A 22,426-nucleotide genomic window follows, 5' to 3' on the forward strand; every position below is an offset into this window, starting at 1 on the left:
CAGCGCTGATGTCCAGCATCCCATCCCGGTCACCATGACAACGGGATGCACCGGACAGCGAGCTCCAAACCCTTCCGAAACCTCCGGAGCTCAAGAGGGATGGAAATAATCACCAGCGCAGCCTCTCGCGTCTCCGGGGCGGCTGTGGATCCAGGGTGACGCAGGATCTGATGTCACCCGGCGATGTCACCATCGGAACCCGGCGGCTCCCGGTGCCAGCGGTGGCACGGCCAGAATGACAATGAGCGGGGGAAGGTTGGARCCGGAGCGCTAATGAATGTTAACAGAGCCTAAAGAGCCCGTGCTCGGCATGGGAATGAGGGACCGGAGCGGCCAGGGGAGAGCGTGCGGAGGAAATTATCAAAAAATGGGGTTTTGGAGGGGAAAGAGATGGATCCGCGCCTGGGGAATGTGCGGTGTTTGCGTGGTGGGGTTTGTCAGGAATCTGTGTGGGAAATGGCCAGAGGGGAGCAAGGAGGGGCAGMTGAGCTGTTCCCTGCGAGGATCAGCGCTCTGGGGATCGGCTGATGGGGTTTGGGGTGGCTTTTCCTGGGAAGGCAACACAAAACCGTGATATTTCCCCCTGATGGCTCCAGATGTTCCAYCTCACACCTTCTCCAGTCATTCCACTGAATTTCAGGATGGACTGGGTTGGAAGTGACCTTAGAGATCGTCAAATCCCCCTGGCCATGGGCAGGGACATGTTCCATTATCCCAGTTTGCTCCTGTCCATCCTGGTCTTGGACATTTCCAGGGATCCAGGGGCAGCCACAGCTTCTCTGGGCACCCTGAGGGCCTCCCCACCCTCACAGAGCAGAATTTCCTCCTAATATCTGATCCAAACCTGCCCTCCTTCAGCCTGAAATGGTTTTCAGATCACATCTGCCCAGCTGCATGAGGAACAGCCCAAGTGGCACACAGGAGTCTTCACTGCTTTTTCTGGTTTTTTTTTTTTTTTCCTATTTAATTCAGGTTTCTGATTTTCAGGGCAGAAAATTTTAATTGGAACAATGGTCACGAGCGCGGGGTCTTTCTGCAGTGGTTTTGAGCATCAATAACAATTAATTTCTAAAGCTCATTACGTGGGTTATTTGTGTAATGAGCTGGGGCAGCGTTTGGAGCCGCTGCAGCTATTGCAGGTGAGAGCAGCTGAATTTCAGGTGAGCAATGATCTGAGCAGAAAATCAGAAATTCAGATTCCTCCTGACCTCAGCGAGGGCTCTGAGCCCTCAGCCCTCACACAGGGGAATTTAGGGAACATCCCAGCTCAGCACCCTGCACAGAGAAAGCAGCAAAGAGCAGGAAAATCAGGGGAACAGACACTTTTAGGGGCATCCCAGGTGTGAGAAAAGGGCATTTTGGCCACGGGAGGTGAATTCTTACCCAGCCCACACCAAAGGATTTCAGCTGCTCCTCCAGGATCTGCACCATCTGTGATTTTCTCTCTGCCCACTTCAGAACGCTCAGCTGGGAAACCCCGAGGATGTGGAGCAGAAATAATTGGATATAAAATGACAAAGTGGCATTATTATATATCATAGACTTTCTGCTGAATCAATATGTGCCAGGGAGCTTTTGCTGCCCCAAGCTATCAACAAAGAAAGTTCTCCACAGCATTTCCCCTAAGTTCAGTGGTTTTTTTTTTTTTTCCTTCTGCACACTCTGCACCCGTGCAGAGCCCATGCCTGGGGCAGGGAAATCAAGGAAGGAGCAGTTTGTTACAGAGCCACTCCAGAGGAAGGCAATAACCTCCTAAATGAGCAGAATTAATTCTTCTCCATAGGATGCAAAACTCTAAATGCCCTGAGCAGCCAGAGTCCCCAAAATCTGGGCAAGGAAACTGTTTTTAGGGGARTTAAAGCAGGGGAGAAACAGCAAATACCCCTCAAGTGATGGAACAGCYCCCAAAGGATCCCTGGCTGGCAGAGATGATTCGGGGTCATCTCATCCCCCCTGCCAGTTCCTGTCACCAGTGCCACATCCAGGCTGCCACCTGCAGGTCCCAAAACTGGAAAATTCACCATTTCTGGCCAAAGCAGGCAGAATTTGGGAAGCACTGTGTGCCACACTCACTGAGCTGTGAGTCTCATTTTTCTGCTTGGACACGGTGGAAGTGGGGCAGGTCTGAGCTATTCTGGGGTGAAAGGATGCAAATCCCCCAATATTCACAATTCCTGTGCTGTCCCTCASTCCCCTGCAATGAAAATCCACTGCATTCCTTTTATTTCCCCCTCAGCACAAATAACYTCATCCGGTGAGTGTGGGATTTTCTCTTTATAAAACGGTGTGTGTTAACCCAACTATAAAAATTTGCAGGATTTTATGTTCCCGGGTGGCAGAGTGGGGTTTAACTGTGAGGGAAACCACAGATGAACCCAGTGTGGGGCCAGAGGAGGAGGAGGAGGAGTGGGAGAGATCTCCCGGGTGCCATCCAKGATCCTTCCCTGTGCATTTTGCTTCCCACACCCCATTAAACRCCAAAACAGAGCCTCCAGAACCTCATGCCACGTCAAGGAGGACACATTTATCTGTCCCATCCCACCTGGAGCTGCGACCTGGGATGACACAGAGTCCCGAGGCTGAAAAACTCACCTTGTTTTGCATCCAGCAGCGATTGCTCATTTAAATGCTTTGTCTCTGCTGCCACGATCTGCACAGCAATGGCCCATTATTGTGTTCATTTATCAATATTACATTATTGTGTTCATTTAGCTGTGACATTTCAGTACAGCTCTTGTAGGAATCTCTGAGCAGCGTTCACAATGATGATATTTCAGTTTTCTCCTCTTCAGAGTAAATTTTTTCCACACCTCATAGAGCTGGGAAGGCTCATTTTGGGAGAAACCTCATCTTCTCTATCACCCTGTGTAGATTGATACTTCTTCAACCCCAAATCACCCTCTGACTGTGGCAGAGGAGGAACCAGACCTGTGAATGCTCTAAGGATTCTCTTCCAGGTTTGGCATCATTTTAATTCCCTGTTTGAAGGGCCATGGACTTTGTTAAATCATCAATGGGATGCAGGCCCCTCCTTCCCACCCCTAAAGTAATTCTTGTTGAAACCTAAAATGGACAATAGACTGGAGCTAGCAGAGCTCCTCCAGTGCAAAACGAGCTGCAGGGTTTAAATCAATGTTACACAATTCCTTATCTTTATTTCCACAATAAATGGGGAATTCCAGCCAGGTGAGCCCCCCAGGAGAGGGGATGGAGCCATGGAGTGGAGAGAAAAGGGGTTCCCTTGCCAAATCCTCCTCCTTACCCAGTGAGGTAAACTCTGATCCCAATAACGCTTGGGGTAATATGAATTCCTCGATAACACAATTCTGCTCCCTCTCTGTGTGTTTGTGTTGCCCTGCTCTAGCCAGGGGCTGTGTTAACAGGTTTGTGTCAGTCACTGGAGTTTCATTTCCAGACATTTCTGCTGTTCCTGTGCTGCTACAGGAGRTGACACTGGGCTCTGTTTTGGGGAATGGAGGATTTATGGATGAAGGAATCCGTAAGGATGAGGGTGGGGAGGCTCTGGAATGGATTTCTGGAGAAGCTGWGGCTGCCCCATCCCTGGGAGTGTTCCAGGTCAGGTTGGACAGGGCTTGGATCAGCCTGGGACAGTGGAAGGTGTTCCTGCCCACAGCAGAGGTGGAATGAGATCATCTTTACCATCCCTTCCAACCCGAACCATCCTGTGATTCCGTGAAACACCTTTTATTTCACATTGTGCATTAAATTGTAACATTTAAAATGGCTTTGCAGGGAAACCACTCAGGCAGCCCGGGCACATCACCCCGCTCAGAGCACCCTCCCCTCACTTCTGCCACCAGTTTGGACCCCGGACAGCTCCGTCGGGAATTTCCAGCTGGGATTTGTCCCTTGGCAGCTCCTCGGGGCTCCTCCAGCCCTTCATCTCCCGCAGCAGCCGCGTTTGCAGCGTTTGGGATGTGCTGGCGCTTCGAGCTCTGCCCGGGAGTGTTTCCATTCCTGCTGGAGCTGCTGAGGCTCTGCCCTGCTCTGCGAGGGCTCGGGGCAGGAAAATTCCCGGAATTATTTGAGTGGAGCTGGGAAAAGCCCTGGGTTTGGGGCAGGGATGGGATGAACGCGCTGCTCCGACCTGGAAAAGCGGGAGGAGATGTTTGCGCTTCTTCCGACTGAGAAAAAAATAAACAAAAAACCCTGACTCGTGGATGCATCGCCCCTGCAGCACATCCCGGGTCCGAAATGGGATTCTCAGGATGCCTCAAAGCCCACTAAACACAGCAGAGCTCCCCATTTCAGGAAAGGCAGCTGCAGTTTGTCCTTCCATCGTTAACATCCCGTGCCCTAAACACGGAGCTGCCCGTCCTCGCCCGACCCCGGCACGGATCAAAAGATCAATAAGGGCTCTGTTTACATCATTTATCTGTAATTTCAGATGCCTTTAAGCAACAAATTCACTGGATTCTTCATCATTCTGACTTAACCAGAAAGCAGCAATCATTTCTCCCCTCGGAGTGGGYGCTTGGAGCTATTTGCTGTTAAATTCGGTGCCTGGCGTGGGTTTGTTCCCAAACCCTGAGCATCCCAAATATTTACCAAAGCCACAGAGGACAAGGTGGGAAAAACCARCTGAATTTATTTATCCTGAAGCCCTGGGCAGCTCAGGCTGGGCTGCTCTGGTGCCATTTCAATATTTACACAGAGCCATCAGCTGCTTGACACGTTCTCTTCGATATTAAACAGATCCTCCAAATGAAGGGATGAGGCTCCTGCTGCTCCCTTGGGATTTGCAGCCAAACCCCACAGTTTGCTGGGACCAGGGGCTGGCGTTCTCTTTAGCCATAAGTGATCCCCTGGTGATGAATTTCTCTCCCAGTCTGATGGATCACAATTCCAACAAGGGCTTCCCTTCAGGATGAGAGCCCACACTCCTCAATTCTGTGCTGATTTAATCACACTTTTGGTGAAAGAAAAATTTGGAATGTCTTAGCCTTCATCATATTTTAATTGATTTTTTTTTTTTTTCACTGCTTCCCTGATTGGTTTTGAGGTTTTTTTTTTTAACTACACTTCCCCTTGGTCATTTTTTTGTCTGTCTGAAGGAACCTGCCACGTCCTGCAGCCTCCCCCCTGCTCTGCCCTCTCTCGTTTTTCATCCAGCTCCTGGAAGCAGGATCTTTCCAATTCCGGGTTATTAATCACCTGGCAGGATCCGAGCTGGCATCTCCACAACAAACCCATAACAAACCTCCTCTCGCCAGAGCTCGCCATTCATGGCTGGGGTTATTTTTCTTTCACATCCTCCATTATAAAGGTATTTATTATGTTATATCTTCGCACCCTGACAGGCAGTGGGTGTTTTTTTTTTTAAGGGATGACGCAGAAAGGTTTGTTCCCACCCTCCTGCCATGGACAAAGGTTCCCACAGAACYTCYTCTTCCATGAATCCATGGGTGTGCYGCTGGAATTTTCACCCTTTTGCAAAACCTGTTTCATTCTCAGTTCACYTTCCCCATCTCCTCAGGGATTTTCCATCACGTGGAGACCCTTGAAACCTTCCTTAGGTCAAGYTTTCCTCCATTTGCTTGGAAAAAGTCCTCAGCTCTTCACCTGAGGGTTTATAAATCCTTCTGGACTGTTCTTTGGGCTTTTGGTTGCAGCTGGTTTTATTTTGAAAGAAAGTTTGGTTTATGTCTCAAAACCCAACAAAAAAAATTATAACAGTTGCAAACTGTTTTAAATGTATTTGATGGAAAATAATACTTTTCAAAAGGAGACATCAGCTAAAAAAGTCACTTTGTAACCTTCCTAAGCAGGATTTGGGCTGAACCAGTAAAAGATACCTGTAATAAAGCTGCACTGAGCTGGGCTGCAGCTCAGCCACGTCATCAGAAGAGGAAAGAGTTCTATTTCATTAATTTTGCAGAAAAAAAAATGTATGGGAGCTTCTGCCGAATGAATACTAATAAACCCTTTAAAGCTCATTTACCAAATCCTTGCAATTAAAAGACAATGGGAGGCATCACTTACAGAGCACATCTGAGCAGCCCCAAAATATCCCATTTGTTTATCCCAATAATTGCAAAATCAAATACATTGATTGCTCCATATTTATGAATTCAAGAGCTATTTGGGTCTGTGTTCTGTGTAATGAGGRTTATAAAAGCATCTTAATGCAGAATACAAGGAAAACTTGAAAACTGCATGAAATTCGGGAAATAAGACCTTGTGAGTCAGTCATTTACTCATGTTCTCTGCCACCAAAGCACAGGGAGGATGATGCATACAGGATGTGGAGGGATTTGTGGATATTTATGAGCAGGTGCTCTTCAGCTGGAGTCAGGTTTGAACTAAYTGGCACCTGAGGCAGAGGCTGCCAGGGGATTCCGGTGGGAGCAGGAATTCTGCTGCAAAATGTCCTTGGATTTATGGCAGAATCGGTGCCAGAGTCACTCCAGGCACAGCTCTGAGCAGCACGTGGAGTCCCTGGGTGCTTTGGGTTGGAAGGGACTTTAAGTTTATCCATCCCATGGGCAGGGACACTTTCCACCATCCCAGGCTGCTCCAAACCCCGTCCAGCCTGGCCTTGGACACTTCCAGGGATCCAGGGGCAGCCACAGCTTCTCTGGGAAATCAATTCCAAGGCCTCTCCACCCTTCACAGCCAAGAATTTTTTCCCCAATATCCCATCTGACCCTTCCCTCTGGCAGTGGGAAGCCATTCCTATCCCATTCCTTCTGTCCATGGATGCTGAGGTTCTGCTCGAGTGCTGGAGCCCCTCAGCCCTTCCTTCAGTGAGGTCTTCCCAGCAGGAATTTGGGAGAAGATGCCAAACCCTCTCTGCTGATTGGGGTGAGAGTGCCCAGCCTCTGCTCCCACTGCCTTTCCCAGGGYTGGGGTGGGTGCAGGAATTTGGGTTCTCCAGCCCAAACCTTTCACAAAACGTTTTCAGTCAGGAGCCACCTCTGCTTCCTTTTATTTCCAGTCGGGAGTAGTTTCATTTTGCCGTGGTTTCCTCTACAAAGACACATCATTTTGCCATTTTTTCTGCTTGGAAGGAACAGCTGCAGCATGGAGCAGGCAGAGGAACCTCAAGGGCTCCAGTGGCTGTAAAGGAATATCAGGGATGRGTGCATGGATGGGTTCAGGGATGTTCCCTGCGGGGTGATGGGCACTGGGGATAAAGAGAAGCATCACCAGAAGGGAAAAAAAATCCCATTGAATTTAAACCATGGAGCTGAACCCCAGTAGAACAGCCCCAACTGCACCACCTGTCCCTGCTGGAAAACACCCACCAGGCCCTGGGGGATCCTCAGGGCTTTGGGCATATGTCTTTTGGGCACAGCATCCATCTCCTCAAGGTTTCCATATTCCCTGGTTAAATCTGTGCCTCCAGCAGTGCTGGACCTTGGTTGTCATCTGCTAAGCCATCCATCTCTCCCAGTCAGGGGATTCTCAGTGGTTCTTTAGCAATTTTCAAATTTTTTAACCGATTTCTCTAAACCCACCAGCCCTGTTTGCAGTTTTCAGCTTTAATGTGCCCATCCATCCCTCCTCTTCTTTCCCCTCATTCAGAAAGCACCACCTGCAGCTCCGGGGAGGGATCAGCCTCTCAAAACACACAGATCTCCCCCAAAATACTGACAGCCAGATCATGGGTGCTGATGATCAGCCCCAGCCCCACCAGCCCATCCATCAGGGCTGTACCTGGGGGAAGCAGCTCCATGAGGCTGCAGAACCGACATGTGCAGCCTTTGGGATGGGGATTTAATAATTCAGTGGTTTTTTTTCTTCCCAGCATCATTTATTAGCTCTTTACAGAGCTGTTTGCTGCTCGCTATGAAACTGAAGCCAATATTCTTTGTGAGTGTGTGGCTCTAATGCTGTTAAACGTCACAAAACCCATCAGGCAGGGATTTGGCCCCAGGTATGAACAACTGAGGAGGAAAACAGCAGCATTTTCCTGCTCTCCTGTGGATCTCAGGAGCCTGGCAGGCTCTGGTTGCAGATCCTGGCTGGACATGGCTCTTGGACACGGTCACATCCCCCGTGGAACGAGTGGCCTGTGCCAGGCAATGAATGGTTTGGACWCCCACCAAAATCTCCTCTGAGTCATTCTGAAACCTTGAAATGCTGATCAGCATTGCTGAGGCTGATCAGGAAGCCCTGGGAAAGAGGGAGGAAAGCTTTCACTTTGCTCTTTTTTTATAATTATCTTTTATTTCATTAATTCTTTCGCTTCAGTGGATTCTGAGGTGGGAGCACTGCTCAAGTCCCACACGTGGGGATGGCACCAGGGATGTTTCAGGGCAGAGCACTCCCAAAATCAGGCTGAATTCACCAGCAGTTTCTTGCTCCCTAAATAGTTTTTTAATAGGCAATTTAGAGCTGGGATTAGGCACCAAACATGCCCTGTGAGGAGCAGCAGAAAGCTGTGACACCTCAGCCTGGTGCTGTCACATCTCGGGCGCGTCCCCTCCGAGGTGCGGAGCTGGGTCATTCCCATGGAAACGTCCCAGGGAAAGGATGTGGCYGTGGTTAAGTGGCCCTGACACTAATGATATAATTAGCTGTGTTAAAAGTCATGGCTGGGAGCAGCTACTTTGTTTCCAGGGTGACTGAAGAGCCATAAATAACAATGTCCAGTGGGGTTTCCATAGAGCTGCTGTCCCTGGCAGAAGGGGATGGAGGGTCCTTCGTGGTCAGTGGGCAGGAGATGGACATGGCCAAGGGTTCCATTCCACCTCCCAAACTGTCTAAGCCTCAGCAAGCCTCCCCTGGACTCAGAGAGCAGCTCCAGGCTGGGATCCTTCTACCCTGGCTTTCCACAAACCCCTTGTTTGTGCATTCACAGCAACAAAAACCAGCAAACGTGGTTTTCACCTAAACCACGCTCTCGCCCAGAGCCTTTCCTCAGTTTTTGTCCCAGAACCCGTGTTCTTGTCATGACCTGACTTAGAAAACACAGGGAAAAATCAGATTTTAGTTCAGGAAAGCACCTAAATGTACCCAGGGCYGTGTCTCAGTGAAAGGAGCACAGAACACACGCCTGACTCACAGCTTGGATGGAAACACTTGTGAAATTTCGGTTTCCTACAATAAAAGCTGAGAAATTCACTCACTGAATATGGTATTTAAAGGTCTTTCCCAACCTAGATGATCTCAGTGTTCCACAGCTGAACATTTGGAATGGAAATTCTCATTTAATCAGTTTTAAGGAGGTGTAATGAGTTGTTGGTGCTTTAATATGAGGAGGCTTCAGCCCTTTCTCATGACCTGGGGGTCAATTGGCCATCTGAGGTGAGTCCTGACCCTTGTTTGGACAATGCCATCACCTGGGAGCTGCCAGGGACAAGCAGGCAACACAATAAAAAGGGACAAATTCCAACATCCATTGGGATCCTTCAGACAGCACCACGAGCTGCAGTTTCAACCAATTGTTTGGAAAATGTCAGGGTCTGAGAAAACACTGGAGGAAGGAATTGTTGGTGAATGGTGGGAACACAGCAGGGTCACAACATCTCCAGTTGGGAATTGTCATCCTCTGGCTGCTCCAGAGGGAAAATGGGAGGGTAAAGCCAGCCCTGGGCACTCTTGGGATGAGGAAATGCTGCCTGTTCTGTGTGTGCAGAAATCCAGGAGCAGATGGGCAGCATCCTGTCCCTGCTGTCCCAGCAGCACAGCAGAAGAAATGGGGATAAACTCCCACCAACAACAGGATGGGAATATTTACAGGAAAATTAAACAGAGGATGGAGGGAAGGGGTTCCTGTTGGAGGGTGGGATTGAGGAGGAGCAGGGCTGTTCTTCTGCACCCAGACAGGAGGAAAATGAAATAAAAATGGCATTAACTTGGGCATGTACAAGAACACGGTGCCCATAAACATCCATGATCTGCATCCAGTTCTCCAGAGGACTTATTTTTACTTTCTTTTTTTTTTTGGAATTCTAGGCAGAGTGAGCAGCCTTCGAGTGTATTTATTACAGTCTTGAATTGCTTTCCATGGTAACTAATTGTGATTTCCGAGGCACAGGTTCTGCAATGGCACAGGATGAAATGGAGCTGAATATGGAGGCAGCTGGGAAGAGGAAAATCACTTGCTTATGAAATAGTATTTAATGATGGGGATTGATGGAGCAGAAAAAATGGGGGTGGCAGGGATGAGAACACAAAACAGCTCTCTCAGCTTCGTGTGTTTCCTCAGATTTTGAATTTATCAGGAAAGCATCTGGGGAATATTTAARGAAGGGAAACTCCCCTAAATGTGCTGCCTTTTCACTTCCCCACTTCCCATTTTATTGAGACAAACTTAAAAATCCAGCTGCAYAAAAGAAATGAAACAGTCAGGAAATTGAGTTGTTATTAAATGGGGCTTTCTGGTTAAAATAATGGAAGGGCTTTTCCAAATGTATCCATTGCACTGTGAAAAACAGGTTTTGAGCAATGTTGGATAAAATTGAGGAAAAAAGGTTTTTCTGGAGTGCAGGGGTCTCAGTGGCCTCCCACACCCAGAGCCTGGGATGGCTCTGGTGCCCAAGGGAGAGCTGAGCAGAGCTGGGGAAAACACTGAGGACCATKTTGAGACAATTGGGAATTTCCAATTTCTCATATGGAGTAAAAACCTCTATGTTTCTGCCCCTTGGCTGTAAAACTCTGAGGATTCATGGGATTTAACAGCTATGACACCTCCCCAGAGAAAGAACGATATTGTCTTGTCCTTTTTAAAAACTCTGAATTAGTAAACACTAGTGCAAAAACAAATAGTGCAGTTTTGTCCCCTGAAACAAAGAAAAACCCTAAAAAATCCCAAACCAAACTCCACAAACCCCATAAAATCCAAGTAAACAATCAGAAATGTAACTGTGATGAGTGTGGTTATGTTGCCCACCTAAAACCCACACGTTTGTGGGAGTTTCTCTGACCTTGGTCCAACATCACCAGAAATCCTGGATAAATATGGGATTAGATTTAGGGGGATGTGTATTCAGTGTAGGTAAAATGAACATTCTATCCATATGKAAAGTCAAATAATTTGTCACTGAAGTATTAATTTTATTGACCCAGCAGGCAGTCAGGTTTTTATCATATAAATATAGAGATGCAGGCACTTCAGATGGGATTATTGACACAAACCTGGTGACAACGAGCACGGAGCCATTCCAAGGGATGAGGGATCCCCAGGAATCCTCTGGAACCTTCCCCGTGGGTCTGCCAGGATCAATCTGAGTCTGCTTTATCCACCTAAGGAGCTGTACCCAAATTTTCATCTCTCCTGGAGTTACCCCACTCCACTTTGGCTTCCAGAAGAAACCTGCCTGCYCCAGGTACAATGAAGGGATCACAGGAAACCACACGTTAAATAAAATTAATCTTTTAATGATCACCCCCCAAATACCCAAAGGCACCAGTCAACACCGTGGACTAATGACCTACAAATTGGTGGGATTCTTACACATTTGTAGCATTACAATATTTTTTCCACAGCTTCAGATGGCACATTAAGAGGAATATTTCATCTGCAACAGCTTTGTCCTGAACGCCCTTCCCTTTGATTAATTTAATAGAAAAAGGATCAAACCAAAACTGAGCTCGCTGCCGTCCTTTCTCCAGGTATTTCTGCAGCTCATCTTGAATCCACACCTGTGTAACTCTGAATTTATTCCAAATTTATCCCTGTAACTCCTCTAACACCACTCAAATCCCCTCACTGATCCATAGGCTTTGGGTAACACACAGAGAGGCAACACCTCCATTGAGGGCAATTTGCATTTCTTTTATCCATTGCAAAAACCTCTGTAATGTGTTGAGTATAAAGCTCACAAAATACATTTTAAAGGAACTACCATAAAGTATTTGCTTCAAATAGACCTTTTACAACAAAGCACAAAATTCAAAGGACAATTTTTTTTTTTTAGGAAAGCACTTGAAACTGTAACACTTAGGTCCTGACAACATTAGATTACTTTAAGCTGTAAACCCTAAGAAGTTTTGTGATTAAAGAAAATCAGCATTACAATTTCCAGGCATTTTAATCATTGAACAGATTGTAACAGCGAGATATAATTATAATGCAAACATGAAGCTCAGGAGACTGGCACTGAGAAAAACTCTCAATTCTTTGTAGATTTATATCTGCACATGATAAAATCAGTAACAACTGGAGAAGAGGTTCCAATATATCATCCTAYACACTGATACCAGTGTTTCACAAGCAGCAGTCAATACATCATCCCCTTTTTGATATTACTTTACAGAGTCACTGTGACCTTGAAAAAAMCCTCCAGGTCAATTACTGCTGCCACATACCAACAGAACATCTGGAAGGAAATAATTAAAACCATCAGGTTTTGTTAATTGCCCCTGTAGGTGTTGATAGAGGAGATTTTATATATGTAAGGCTAAATAAATTACATATATATGCTTACATACACAAAATCACAACCTCGACCGTCAGAACTGAACTACCTCTAGGTAAGAAAGATAAGACCTTTTTCCATAAATTTAAAGGGTTTATTTATACCTGAGAGATTTTTGCATATTGATGTCGCTGTACCTTTGCCTGTAGGTGCTCCCCTAGGTCCTTCCTCTTTGCTGGGGTACAAAGCCCATTTCAGCCTGGGGGATTCTTCCCACCRGCTCCATGGATTTGGCTGAGCCCTTCCTTACCTAACCTGGATCAACAGAGAGGTGACAGAATYCAACAGATATTGAAATAAAGTTCTGTACAAGGGCACAGGCTGGTTTATAAATCCACAGCGAGTTCACCACTCCTGATACTTCCACAACATCTGATTTTAAAAGAATTATAGTYCTTTACCCAAAGCATGTTTCTGCTTGTTGGTTAGAGTATAACTTAGTGAAGAATTTTTCTGGGTATTGGATCACTGGCCATGCAAGACATGCTGAAAATGCTCCTTCCTGCCTGACCTGTTTCCTGGTTCTTGGGAAGATCAAATCATTTTTCCACCCAGCAACCAAGAAAATCAGCAGTGGAGGAGTAATAAATCAAYGTGGCAACACTACATTAAGGTCACAGGCCAGAGCAGATGGACTGAGACTTTCCAACAAATTTTGGGAGATTGGGAGCCCCATTCTTCCTGAAATTTAAGGCATCTGGATGCCTGATTCCCACAGGTTCCCCAGTCCAGCTCTCAGCTCCTCATCCCTGCAGATCCCAAGCTTTAGCAGGGACATGACCCACGTAAGGCTCTTACAGAATTTCACAGTGCTATTTAATATGGCAAACACCAAACTAAATGCAAAGGTTCCCTCTGTCATCCAAACAGTTCAATTATGACAGAAATAAAACAAATCCACCATGTTTCACTCCATTTTGCTCCTGACAGGGAAATTCCCTAGAAGTGCTTTCATGCAAATATGGTGTTACCATAGCTGATCAAGGAGCAATTAGAATTGATGKTTTTATTCAATATGGTTTAACCAGTGGAAATATCTTCGTAGAAGTGGAATAAAGTGTGCTTTCAGACACCAAATTGGACATTCCTGAAAAATCAGCAAAAGTAACAGTACTATATTCATGAAAGGTATCACAAAATGAAATCAGCTTCACCAGCAAACCCTTCTCACATTGCAGAACCACCAATTTTTTTGCACTGTATTTTACAGAAGAAAGGTTGACTTTAGTGATGACGGTCAGCAAAGCTTTCTTTGAACAATTCTTTGTTCAAATGTACAGGAATATAATGGGGAAAAGGGAAGCTACATTTCACTGGCAATCAGACTTCACAGACCTTAGAAAATTTAGAAATGTTTGATTTAAAACAGCACATTCATGGACCACATTTTGGTGCAAAATAAATCAAACTCTTGTGCCCAAGTAAAAGACATTCCCAAGACCTGAACCTTTTATAAATGGATGCAATGCAGCCACTGCTTTGGAGCAGAAAGAGGATGAACAGGGACAGGGACGCCACGGCGACACACGAAGGCGATGTAAGAAACTCTACAGCTTGCATTTCCAGTTGGCTGTTCCCATTTTACACCCACAACCCCTTCCAAACCTCTTTTTACATTATTCCTTCTTGTTCCATATTCTTTTCCCCGTGTTTGGTTTTGGTGACAGCACCTTAGATTCACCCAAACCTGCTCATCCTGGAGGGAACCCTCTGACTGTCACTGCTACAAACACTTTGCAATCCCAGGGCCTGTTTCCCTTTCCATGTTTCCATAATTCAGGAGCTCTCTGGCACCATTTCCAACACCATTACAACCTTCATGGAGCAACTGGCACAGGGAGGCACTTATGTGACATGTTTAAAACTTATCTTTGGTAAACACTCACACACACACAGACTTGGAACTCATGTTTTGCTTCCTGATTGTAAATCCTTGTTTGCTACTGGTGGATGTGTGCAGGTATCTAAACACAGACAGGACTTTACCAGTATAAAATAGTTTTTCAAATGCCACTGCCAAGGATTTGTTTTAATTCACCTAAAAATAGCRCAGTCCTGGGCTTTTGGAGTTTTTTTCTGACTCTGTTTGTTGTGCATTAGAGCAGCTCTGATCAATAACAAATTAGCAATAGAAAGCGAGCTCAATCTGCTCAATTTTCACCCCCTTTCTCATTCTCTTGCCTTGGTTTTCAAGACCAATTTAATCAGAAYAGTTGTATCTCTTACAGCTCACGTTATCTGTGAGGCTGATCCTGGGCTCTGACACTGCACAGCTGGAGCAGCCAAATCTTTCCCAGGSACCAGTGGAAATTTTGGACACACAAAATGTTGAGTCTGCTCTTGGTAGGGGCATTTCCCACTCACCAGCACAAACCAGTACTCCAGGGAAGGGGGTGACCTCRTGTCTCTGACTGACCTGTGAGTGACCAGCAGAGCTCACACCACCAAGAGATGACCCATCAATGTGTATTCTCAAAGGTACTGCAAATAAATGTTGCTGGAACTGCATGGATAAAACCAAGGGATGATTGACTTTGATGTACCCAGAGCACTGTCCCTTCTAACATCAGGCATTTCTACAGAGAGGTATTTCATTGGCTTCAGTTTTCATTGACACCATTTAAATTTTCCTTAAGGTTTTTTTGTTTGTTTTTTTTTTAGAACCCAGAACTTAGTGCATTKCATTTTTATAAAATTAGAATAATTTATATCCTTCTCTTTTCATAGCAAAAAAATACAGCCCAAACACATGTCAAGGTATAAACACTTCACGAATGACAGACGCTTCACTTATTTCACCTGCTTAACGGTGAGTTAGACATTGATCAACCAAACAACTTTGGCAACTTGCACAAAAATATGTCCTTAACTCAAAAGTGCTGATAAAACTCGCTTTAATGAGGCCTTTATTAAGGAGAGAACTGGAAAAGAGAGGAGTGGTGAGTGCTTGGAGGTCGGAGCGTTCCTACACCATCCCACTCTGTAGCTGTATGTGGAAAGGGTACGGCTGGTAGAACACAGGGGGTTGTCCATGAGCAATGTAGTAGTTGCTGAAGTTTCTGTCACTGATATAGGGAGCAGGCTGATAATAGCACGTGACATTGGCCGCGTTCGGGATGATGTTTTGTTCTCCGAGCACTTTCAAAGCCAGGATTGTGATCATGTTGAGGGTTTGCCTTCGCTCGTGTCCCATCAGGCAGACTGTGCTCTTGTTCACCACCCCACGCAGGGTCATCAAGTAGTCGTACTTGCTCTTCTCCTCCCCGATGAAGTGGTTGCGCAGGTAGGACTCGATTTTCCTCTGCTGCTCGGCAACGTCGGGAAAATCAATGAAGAACCTGGAGCACATGTAACGTTCCAGAGATTTAATTTCAGCCTCATCCGCCGGCTTAAAGTCACGGACCAGGAGGTTGCTGTACTTCAGGAGGCCGCCTCCTCTGATCTCCTCCGGGTTCCTGGTGGAGATCAGTTTGTATTTCAGGTGGTCCATGGCTTCGTCGAAGTCCCCGTACATGCTCTCGGCGATGACGGCGGGGTGACAGTCCTGTGTCAGGGGCCGCTCTGTGGCCCTGTAGAAGGCCAGGATGGAATCCAGGATGATTTGGAAGGAGTCCACACTGAACTCGAACTGCCGCCGGAGCGAGCTGACGAACTTCAGCTCCACGTTCTTGCCGCTGTTGTTGGACAGCGAGATGAGGCTCCAGCGGTCGTGGTCGGTGGAGACTTTGACCATCTTCTGCACGTAGGCATCTTTCATGGTCTGAGCCGTGATTTTTTGCTTGTTAACACATTTTGGCAAGAAGTCCAATAGGCAATTAAGAACTGCTTCCTTAACGACCTGGAACTCCAGCTCRCTGGGAAGTTCTACTCCAAAAATGATGTCCAGGTCCTTGTAACTGGTTCCATTGTGCTTCACCAGGATGTGACTGGCAGTGGAACCGTTCAGGCGGATGTCTCTAACATGGATCTGCTTCTCAATRAGCTGCTCCTTGACCATATGGATGATATCTTTCGGCTTTACCTCCAGGGTTGGAAAATTTCCTCTCCCATGGATAGGTATAGCCTCAGCTAAAACCTGGTCCAGGATTTTTATCTGATCCCAGGTGAGATAACTGAATCTGTGGTCCAAGTCCTCGGTCATTTTGATGTMGGTTGGCTAAACAGGGAGAAAGAGGAATTAGAGACAAATGTTAGAACTTCCTGGAATACCAGGGAGCACATTTCACTTGGTTATGCCAAACTTCCTCCCCCAGTGTAGTGACAGAGCTGTTCATTTTACAGAGACACAACCCCAGTTAACAGTCTGAGTCAACCACTGCACTTGTCAGGCTTTTAATTGAATTTTAATGTACTCGGGTTTTAATCCTGCTGAGAAGCCATCACGATATTGTATAACCCATGACTCAAACTAAATGCAGCAAACCATATAGACCCAATTTAAAACTACTCYGAGGTTAATAACACGAAATACTTGGTGGTTCTAATGAAACTCCAAACAAATTTGAAGAGGTAAAATGAGCAAATTTGTTCTTTCTGTCCTGCCTAGACATATCCCTTGATCTTCAGCGACTCGAATACTTAAAAGTACTAAAAGACCAGGAAGTTTTTTGTGAAAACCAGCAATGATGCTCCCTGGTTATCCAGCTATATGCCATGGATGAACTTTGGTCTCTATGGATCAWCTAAACATCCTTTAATATCACTTGTGTTTCAAGGACTGGATATCTGATAATTGTTAAGCGGCTTCCATGATGTTTTCAAGGAAAATACTTCCCTTCTAATCCATTAACCATGTTTTACATTATTGCATCAATGCTGCAAGTCATGGTTTGCAGATCTGGTGAGAAAACCCCTTCCAGTTTTGTGGAGAAAACCTCAACAAAGCCTGTAAAGAAGCACCTATAGAATACATGGGATAAAGCTCAGCTTTAGTAACTTCTCAGTTTAAAATGGTATCTTGATTTCATAGCATCACATTTAGCAAGGAGAGGAGACACTCAGGTGGTGCCCAGGTGGGATCTGAAGGGGCTCAGTGAGGCACCAGCAGGGTGGAAGAATTGCCTTTGGGAATTTGCCAACACCCAGAACCTGCTACTGAAACACCCACGAATGTTTCTGCAGCCAGATGGCTCAAACATATTCTTTCAGCCAAAGCTCAAGAATAAAAATAGAGTAAAAATCATACTAAGCAATAACACTACTGAAAAGTTTCCAGTGTTGTTTCTTAACCAGTAGTGACTCCATATGTACGTTGTCAYACATTCGCCTTCCCTCGCCTTCAGATTCCCCATTCTGGAATATTTTAGTATTTTAAAGTAACTTGTGAGCTGCCAAATGGCTTGGGAATATGACAAAGCTCTATTTCACATAATTCTGCTCTAATTTCAGCTCCCATTAAGCTGATCAGGAGCATATATAATTCCAAGCCTCACAACAAAGAATGGGACTAACCAGATGTTTGAAGTTGAAGGAATGTTTTAAAAGTTGGCTAAAGCAGGACTGAAGTTGGGAATTTAATTGACAGTGTGAAGGTCTTGGAATCAGTCCCACGGCTCTGGCACAGCCATGTAGCTCCTGGCATCGTGCACACAGTGAATAACTCCACATACATAACAGGTATGTTTTCAGGTGTATTCAGAAATATCTGCATTTYTCCTGCAGGCTGGACACAATATTGGAAGTGAAAAGGAGATAAATTGGCATCCATAGCACGGCCCATTTCACGTGCTGATGATTTCACCATTAAATATTCATTAGAATTCCATGCTTATTCYGTTAAATCTATTGCTGTGCATCCTYCAGAGCCTTTATGACAACTTAGTACAGGTTTATCCTAAAAAAAAAAGCTGTTACAGAAATTCTGGAAGRGGGACAGCCTTGGGTGGAGGCAGGTTGGAGGAGAGGGTTTTGTTCAAACATTTTTGCTGCCATATTGTCATCAGGAGTCATTCATAGAATCACAGAATTAAGGGAAAGACTTCCAAGATCATCAAGTCCAGCTTTTTATATGTCAGATTATGGTGGCCCAGCCCCAAAGATTCTCTTGCAAACTAATAATTGTCAGAATTATTGTCAAAGCATAGTTTTTATTACAGCATTTGTCAGATATTGCAAATATTGCAAAACTTTGATCTTTTTGAGGCTGATGCTGTGATGTTAAAAAAAAAAAGGGAGTAGAGAAGGGGACGCTGAAATTCAATCCCCTTTCTGCAGAAGGACCCTCTTCAAACACTTGGAAAGGCAGAAGATGGACATATCCCTAAATAAGCTTAGAAATCCTTCCTTTATTGCTACATGTTTTTAGGTATTTCAGAGGTTATTGCWATATACTCAGGTTTGAAACTGAAAGGAGAAGGTAATGTCAGTAAATCTCTCTTTTGTGTTGGAGAGTCGTCCCTCAAAATGTCATTTCTCTGAAGTGATTCCTGGAGAATCTGGGGAGGCTTTGGGAGCTCAGAGTCTCAACATTAATGTTCTATGATAAATATTAAAAATTCTGTGCTGAAGTAACACCTTCAACTTTGACAAGTGAGGAAAATGTACTAGGGAAATTCCCCAAGAATTAGATTTACAAAAATATAATTAATTCCCAGGTAAACCTAAATAAACTTCTTCTTTGTCTTCATCTTTATCTTCTCCTTCTCCTTCTTCCTCTTTACTAATTTGCTACCAGTTTGCAAGCCAGTACTTAACCCTGCACTCTCCCACTCTCTGCCAGATAAAATGATGAGGAAAAAGTTTTCAGGGTGTTTTTTTTTTTTTTTTTTTACATACACTGGCTAGAGAAGCACACAATAAGATGGATCAGACTCAGTCAAGTTTTGTGATATATTATCCTTATTATAAGGCTAGAAAAATATTTCCCTGACTCAGCTTCCATCTTGTCCTTGAATGGTCACCTTCAGCTGATAAAATGGACACAATGTGGAAAAATGTTTGGATACTGTTGGATCATTACACATAATATTGTTAAATTCTATTCTTTATTTTCCTATWGAAATTAGAGGCTCTAATTTTCTTTTTGGACCAAGCAACTCTGAGTTTGGTCTTACAATGATGCGAAAATGTTTCATTAACCATCTCTCAGCACTCAACCACGCACAGCTTCATCAAAAAAAAAAAAATCCAAGCAGATCTGGCTTTATATCTGAATGAGGAAAATCTGCCATGCTAATGACAGCTTTCATGYTCCCCACAACTTTCATAGAAACAGATACAGTCTGGAGAACAGTCTCATCAAATTTAGCTCATATTTTACTGATAAACTGTTTAGATTCTCTTTTTATATATTTCATAATKTTGATTCAGTGTGTTTTCAAAGGGTTTGCCATGTGCTGGCATTTTCAGGCAGGATACAGCTGAAATAGTTTTTGTGCAGCTGTGAGAGCTCCATCCTCTTCCCTTTGCTTCTATCTGCTCCCATGTTTTTTTCTGTTTACAACAGAGGTTGGGAATACTTAAACGCTTCAATTCCTTTTGGTTTGCACTTGAAATTGGTTGCACAGGGATCTTTTACRAATCACAGAGTTCCAGAATYGGTGAGGTTGGAAAAACCCTCCAAGACCATYGAGTCCAACCAGTGCYTGAATCCCAYCTGGTCACYCAGAGCACTGGGTGCCACATCCTTGGACAYCTCCAGGGATGGGGACTCCTCCACCTCCCTGGGCAGCCTTTCCAATGCTCTCATGCCCTTTCCATGAAGAAATTCTGGCTGATGCTCAAACTGCACCTCCCCTGGTGCTGGAGCTGGAGGCCATTTTCCTCATCCTGTCCCCTGCTCCCTGCAAGAAGAGGCTAAAAAAGAAATGTGGCAAAATGCCTTGGGAGCAGCCATGGTGGCCTTGTTTTGGGGGACCACTCCAGAAACACCCTCAGAAACTCTGCCATTCCTCAAATCCCTCTACTGGTTTTCCTGCTTACACCTTACATAYATCACTAACAGCTTTCATGATCTCCTGCTAAAACTTTATTTTAATTCAAAGATCCATTTCTCTATTAAGCCAGGCTTTTGGAAATATTTTGCTTACTTACTTTAGGACTGCAGCTGGCATAAGCTCCAAAGGCAGGAATGTCAAACGTGGAGGAAGTTCCAGTCGTAATTTAAACCCAGACAAGGCAAGGAGAAGCAGTAAAGCATCTGGGGAACCTAAATGGGGACATATTTAAATTGGTTTGACAGTGTTTTCCATGAGTTTTTCCTTCCATTAATGTTAATGCATGCGGTGAAGGCAGTATTTATTTATCCTGTTATCGAGAGATAACGCATGAATTGCCATCAGTTTTCAGTCCAGTTACCATCGAGTTTCCCTGCAATAACAAATGAGAACTCAGGGCCAGATGCTCTTCCCTGGCAGATAAGGCTGCAAGGTGGGCAAAATGCACTGCAGAGCAGCTGACTTGGGCTGTGCCACAGAATGTCACCTTCAAGGGCACAAAAAGTAAACACAAGAGGAGGCTTRRTCCCCRAAAATGTGTCCTACYTTTTCTAACCAACCCAAGGAACAWGGATAATGGATTTGAGGGAAAGAGGTAGGGTGAGATTGGATCTTGGGAAGGAATTCTTCCCTGTGAGGGTGGGGAGGCCCTGGCACAGGGTGCCCAGAGAAGCTGTGCCTGGATCTCTAGAAGTGCCCAAGGCCAGGTTGGACAGGGCTTGGAGTGCTTTGGACTATGAATATTTCACTGCCCATGGAACAAGGTGGGATGTAAGGTCCCTTCCAAACAAGCCATCCTGGGGTTGTGCTTCTACTGGAATGTTCCAGGATACTGGCTCAATGAGCTGGGAGTTCTCATGAGGCACAAAATGAGGAGTTTAATTTGGGCACCAGTATGAAATCATAATCCATATGATGTCATGCCGGATATTTGGGTTTTTTTGGATGTCCCATTTTTCTACCATGACTCATGGTACACTCATTCTTAGGCAGGTGGGGATCCCCTCACWGGGCAACATTTTCAAGGGCCAATTTATTATGACTTGTTACCAGTTCCCACAACACATGAGGCTCCTTCTCACAGAGCCTCCAGTCCAAACCAACAAAGCCCTGGATAAAACATGAGGCCACCAGAAGCTCAATTGCTCTAAAATACTTTAATAACTTTCAAAAAACAGCTGTCATATGCAGTATTTTGTCTATATGGGGCTGTGGTCATCCCTGAGAAGTTGCTGCTTTAGTAGAAGATTATTTGTACTACCAAACACATTCTATGGACTAAATCCTGAATAATATTCCCAGCAAGAATGCAAAATCCCACAGACTCACTGTGGCAGGACGACTGGAAGCGTGTATTCCAGCGGAGTTAATAGGATGAGTCACTGGATCATTTGGTAGAAATATGAATTGTCATCTTGTCACTGACAGAAACACGAAGCTCCCCGGGAAAGCTGCAGGAAATAAAACCCAACAAACAATCACATTCATTTGGAGATCAGTGTTAACCACCAGTCACCTGCTGGACATAATAAATGATGCATTACAGCCTGGCAGTCCTGAAGGTATAATCACAGCCTTTCAAGTTGGGAATGATAAGGTAGAAGTAGTGGGAAAAGCACCAAAGTGCTTATTAAGACTCAGGGTTTCAGGTCATGCTTAATCCTCTGCAAGGATATTAACAAACTTGCTATTTTCCCTATGGGATTTGGAGTGGGAATTTAATATTATTAATAGACATGCAAATTAGCAGGGATGTAGTAGAAGCATACAAAATTTAGAATGAATAATAACTCAGCAGAATGAAGTATTATGAATTGTGTAGTGGCTTTAGATCCTTTCTATCAGAGTGTGCAGCTGACAGGAAGGTTTTGTTTCCTGGCACATGAGGTTGTTGGTCCATTTAGAGTAAGCCCAGGATCCTCTTGCTGGGATTTCCGTGTTCATTGACTGGTTATGCTGGCACAAAACATTTCTGTAAGTACATATGCTGTCATAAAAGCACTTCCTCATATTTGTTTCTAATTTCAAACACATGCTGAAAATCAGCATTCTCAGGCTTTCCTTCCAAGACCTCCCATTCCAGCAYCCCATCCTGCAAAATTC

The 22,426-nt window shown here is 45.0% G+C and overlaps 1 protein-coding gene across 1 annotated transcript; it reads right to left on the reverse strand.

The window, feature by feature from the left end:
• Window positions 1-11,274: 11,274 nt before the first annotated feature.
• TENT5D (terminal nucleotidyltransferase 5D) lies at window positions 11,275-21,769 on the reverse strand. Its single transcript, XM_057381747.1, has 3 exons — window positions 21,653-21,769; window positions 20,421-20,535; window positions 11,275-16,545 (listed from the first exon to the last, which is right to left on the reverse strand). The coding sequence occupies exon 3, from the start codon at window positions 16,528-16,530 to the stop codon at window positions 15,355-15,357; it is 1,176 nt and encodes a 391-aa protein (XP_057237730.1). The 5' UTR covers window positions 16,531-16,545; window positions 20,421-20,535; window positions 21,653-21,769; the 3' UTR covers window positions 11,275-15,354.
• Between the last annotated feature and the right edge of the window lie 657 nt (window positions 21,770-22,426).

The sequence above is a fragment of the Malurus melanocephalus genome, unplaced genomic scaffold (genome assembly GCF_030028575.1).
Source record: "Malurus melanocephalus ecotype Western Australia unplaced genomic scaffold, MMel_1.1 scaffold_525, whole genome shotgun sequence".
In the NCBI taxonomy this organism is placed as follows: Eukaryota; Metazoa; Chordata; class Aves; order Passeriformes; family Maluridae; genus Malurus; species Malurus melanocephalus.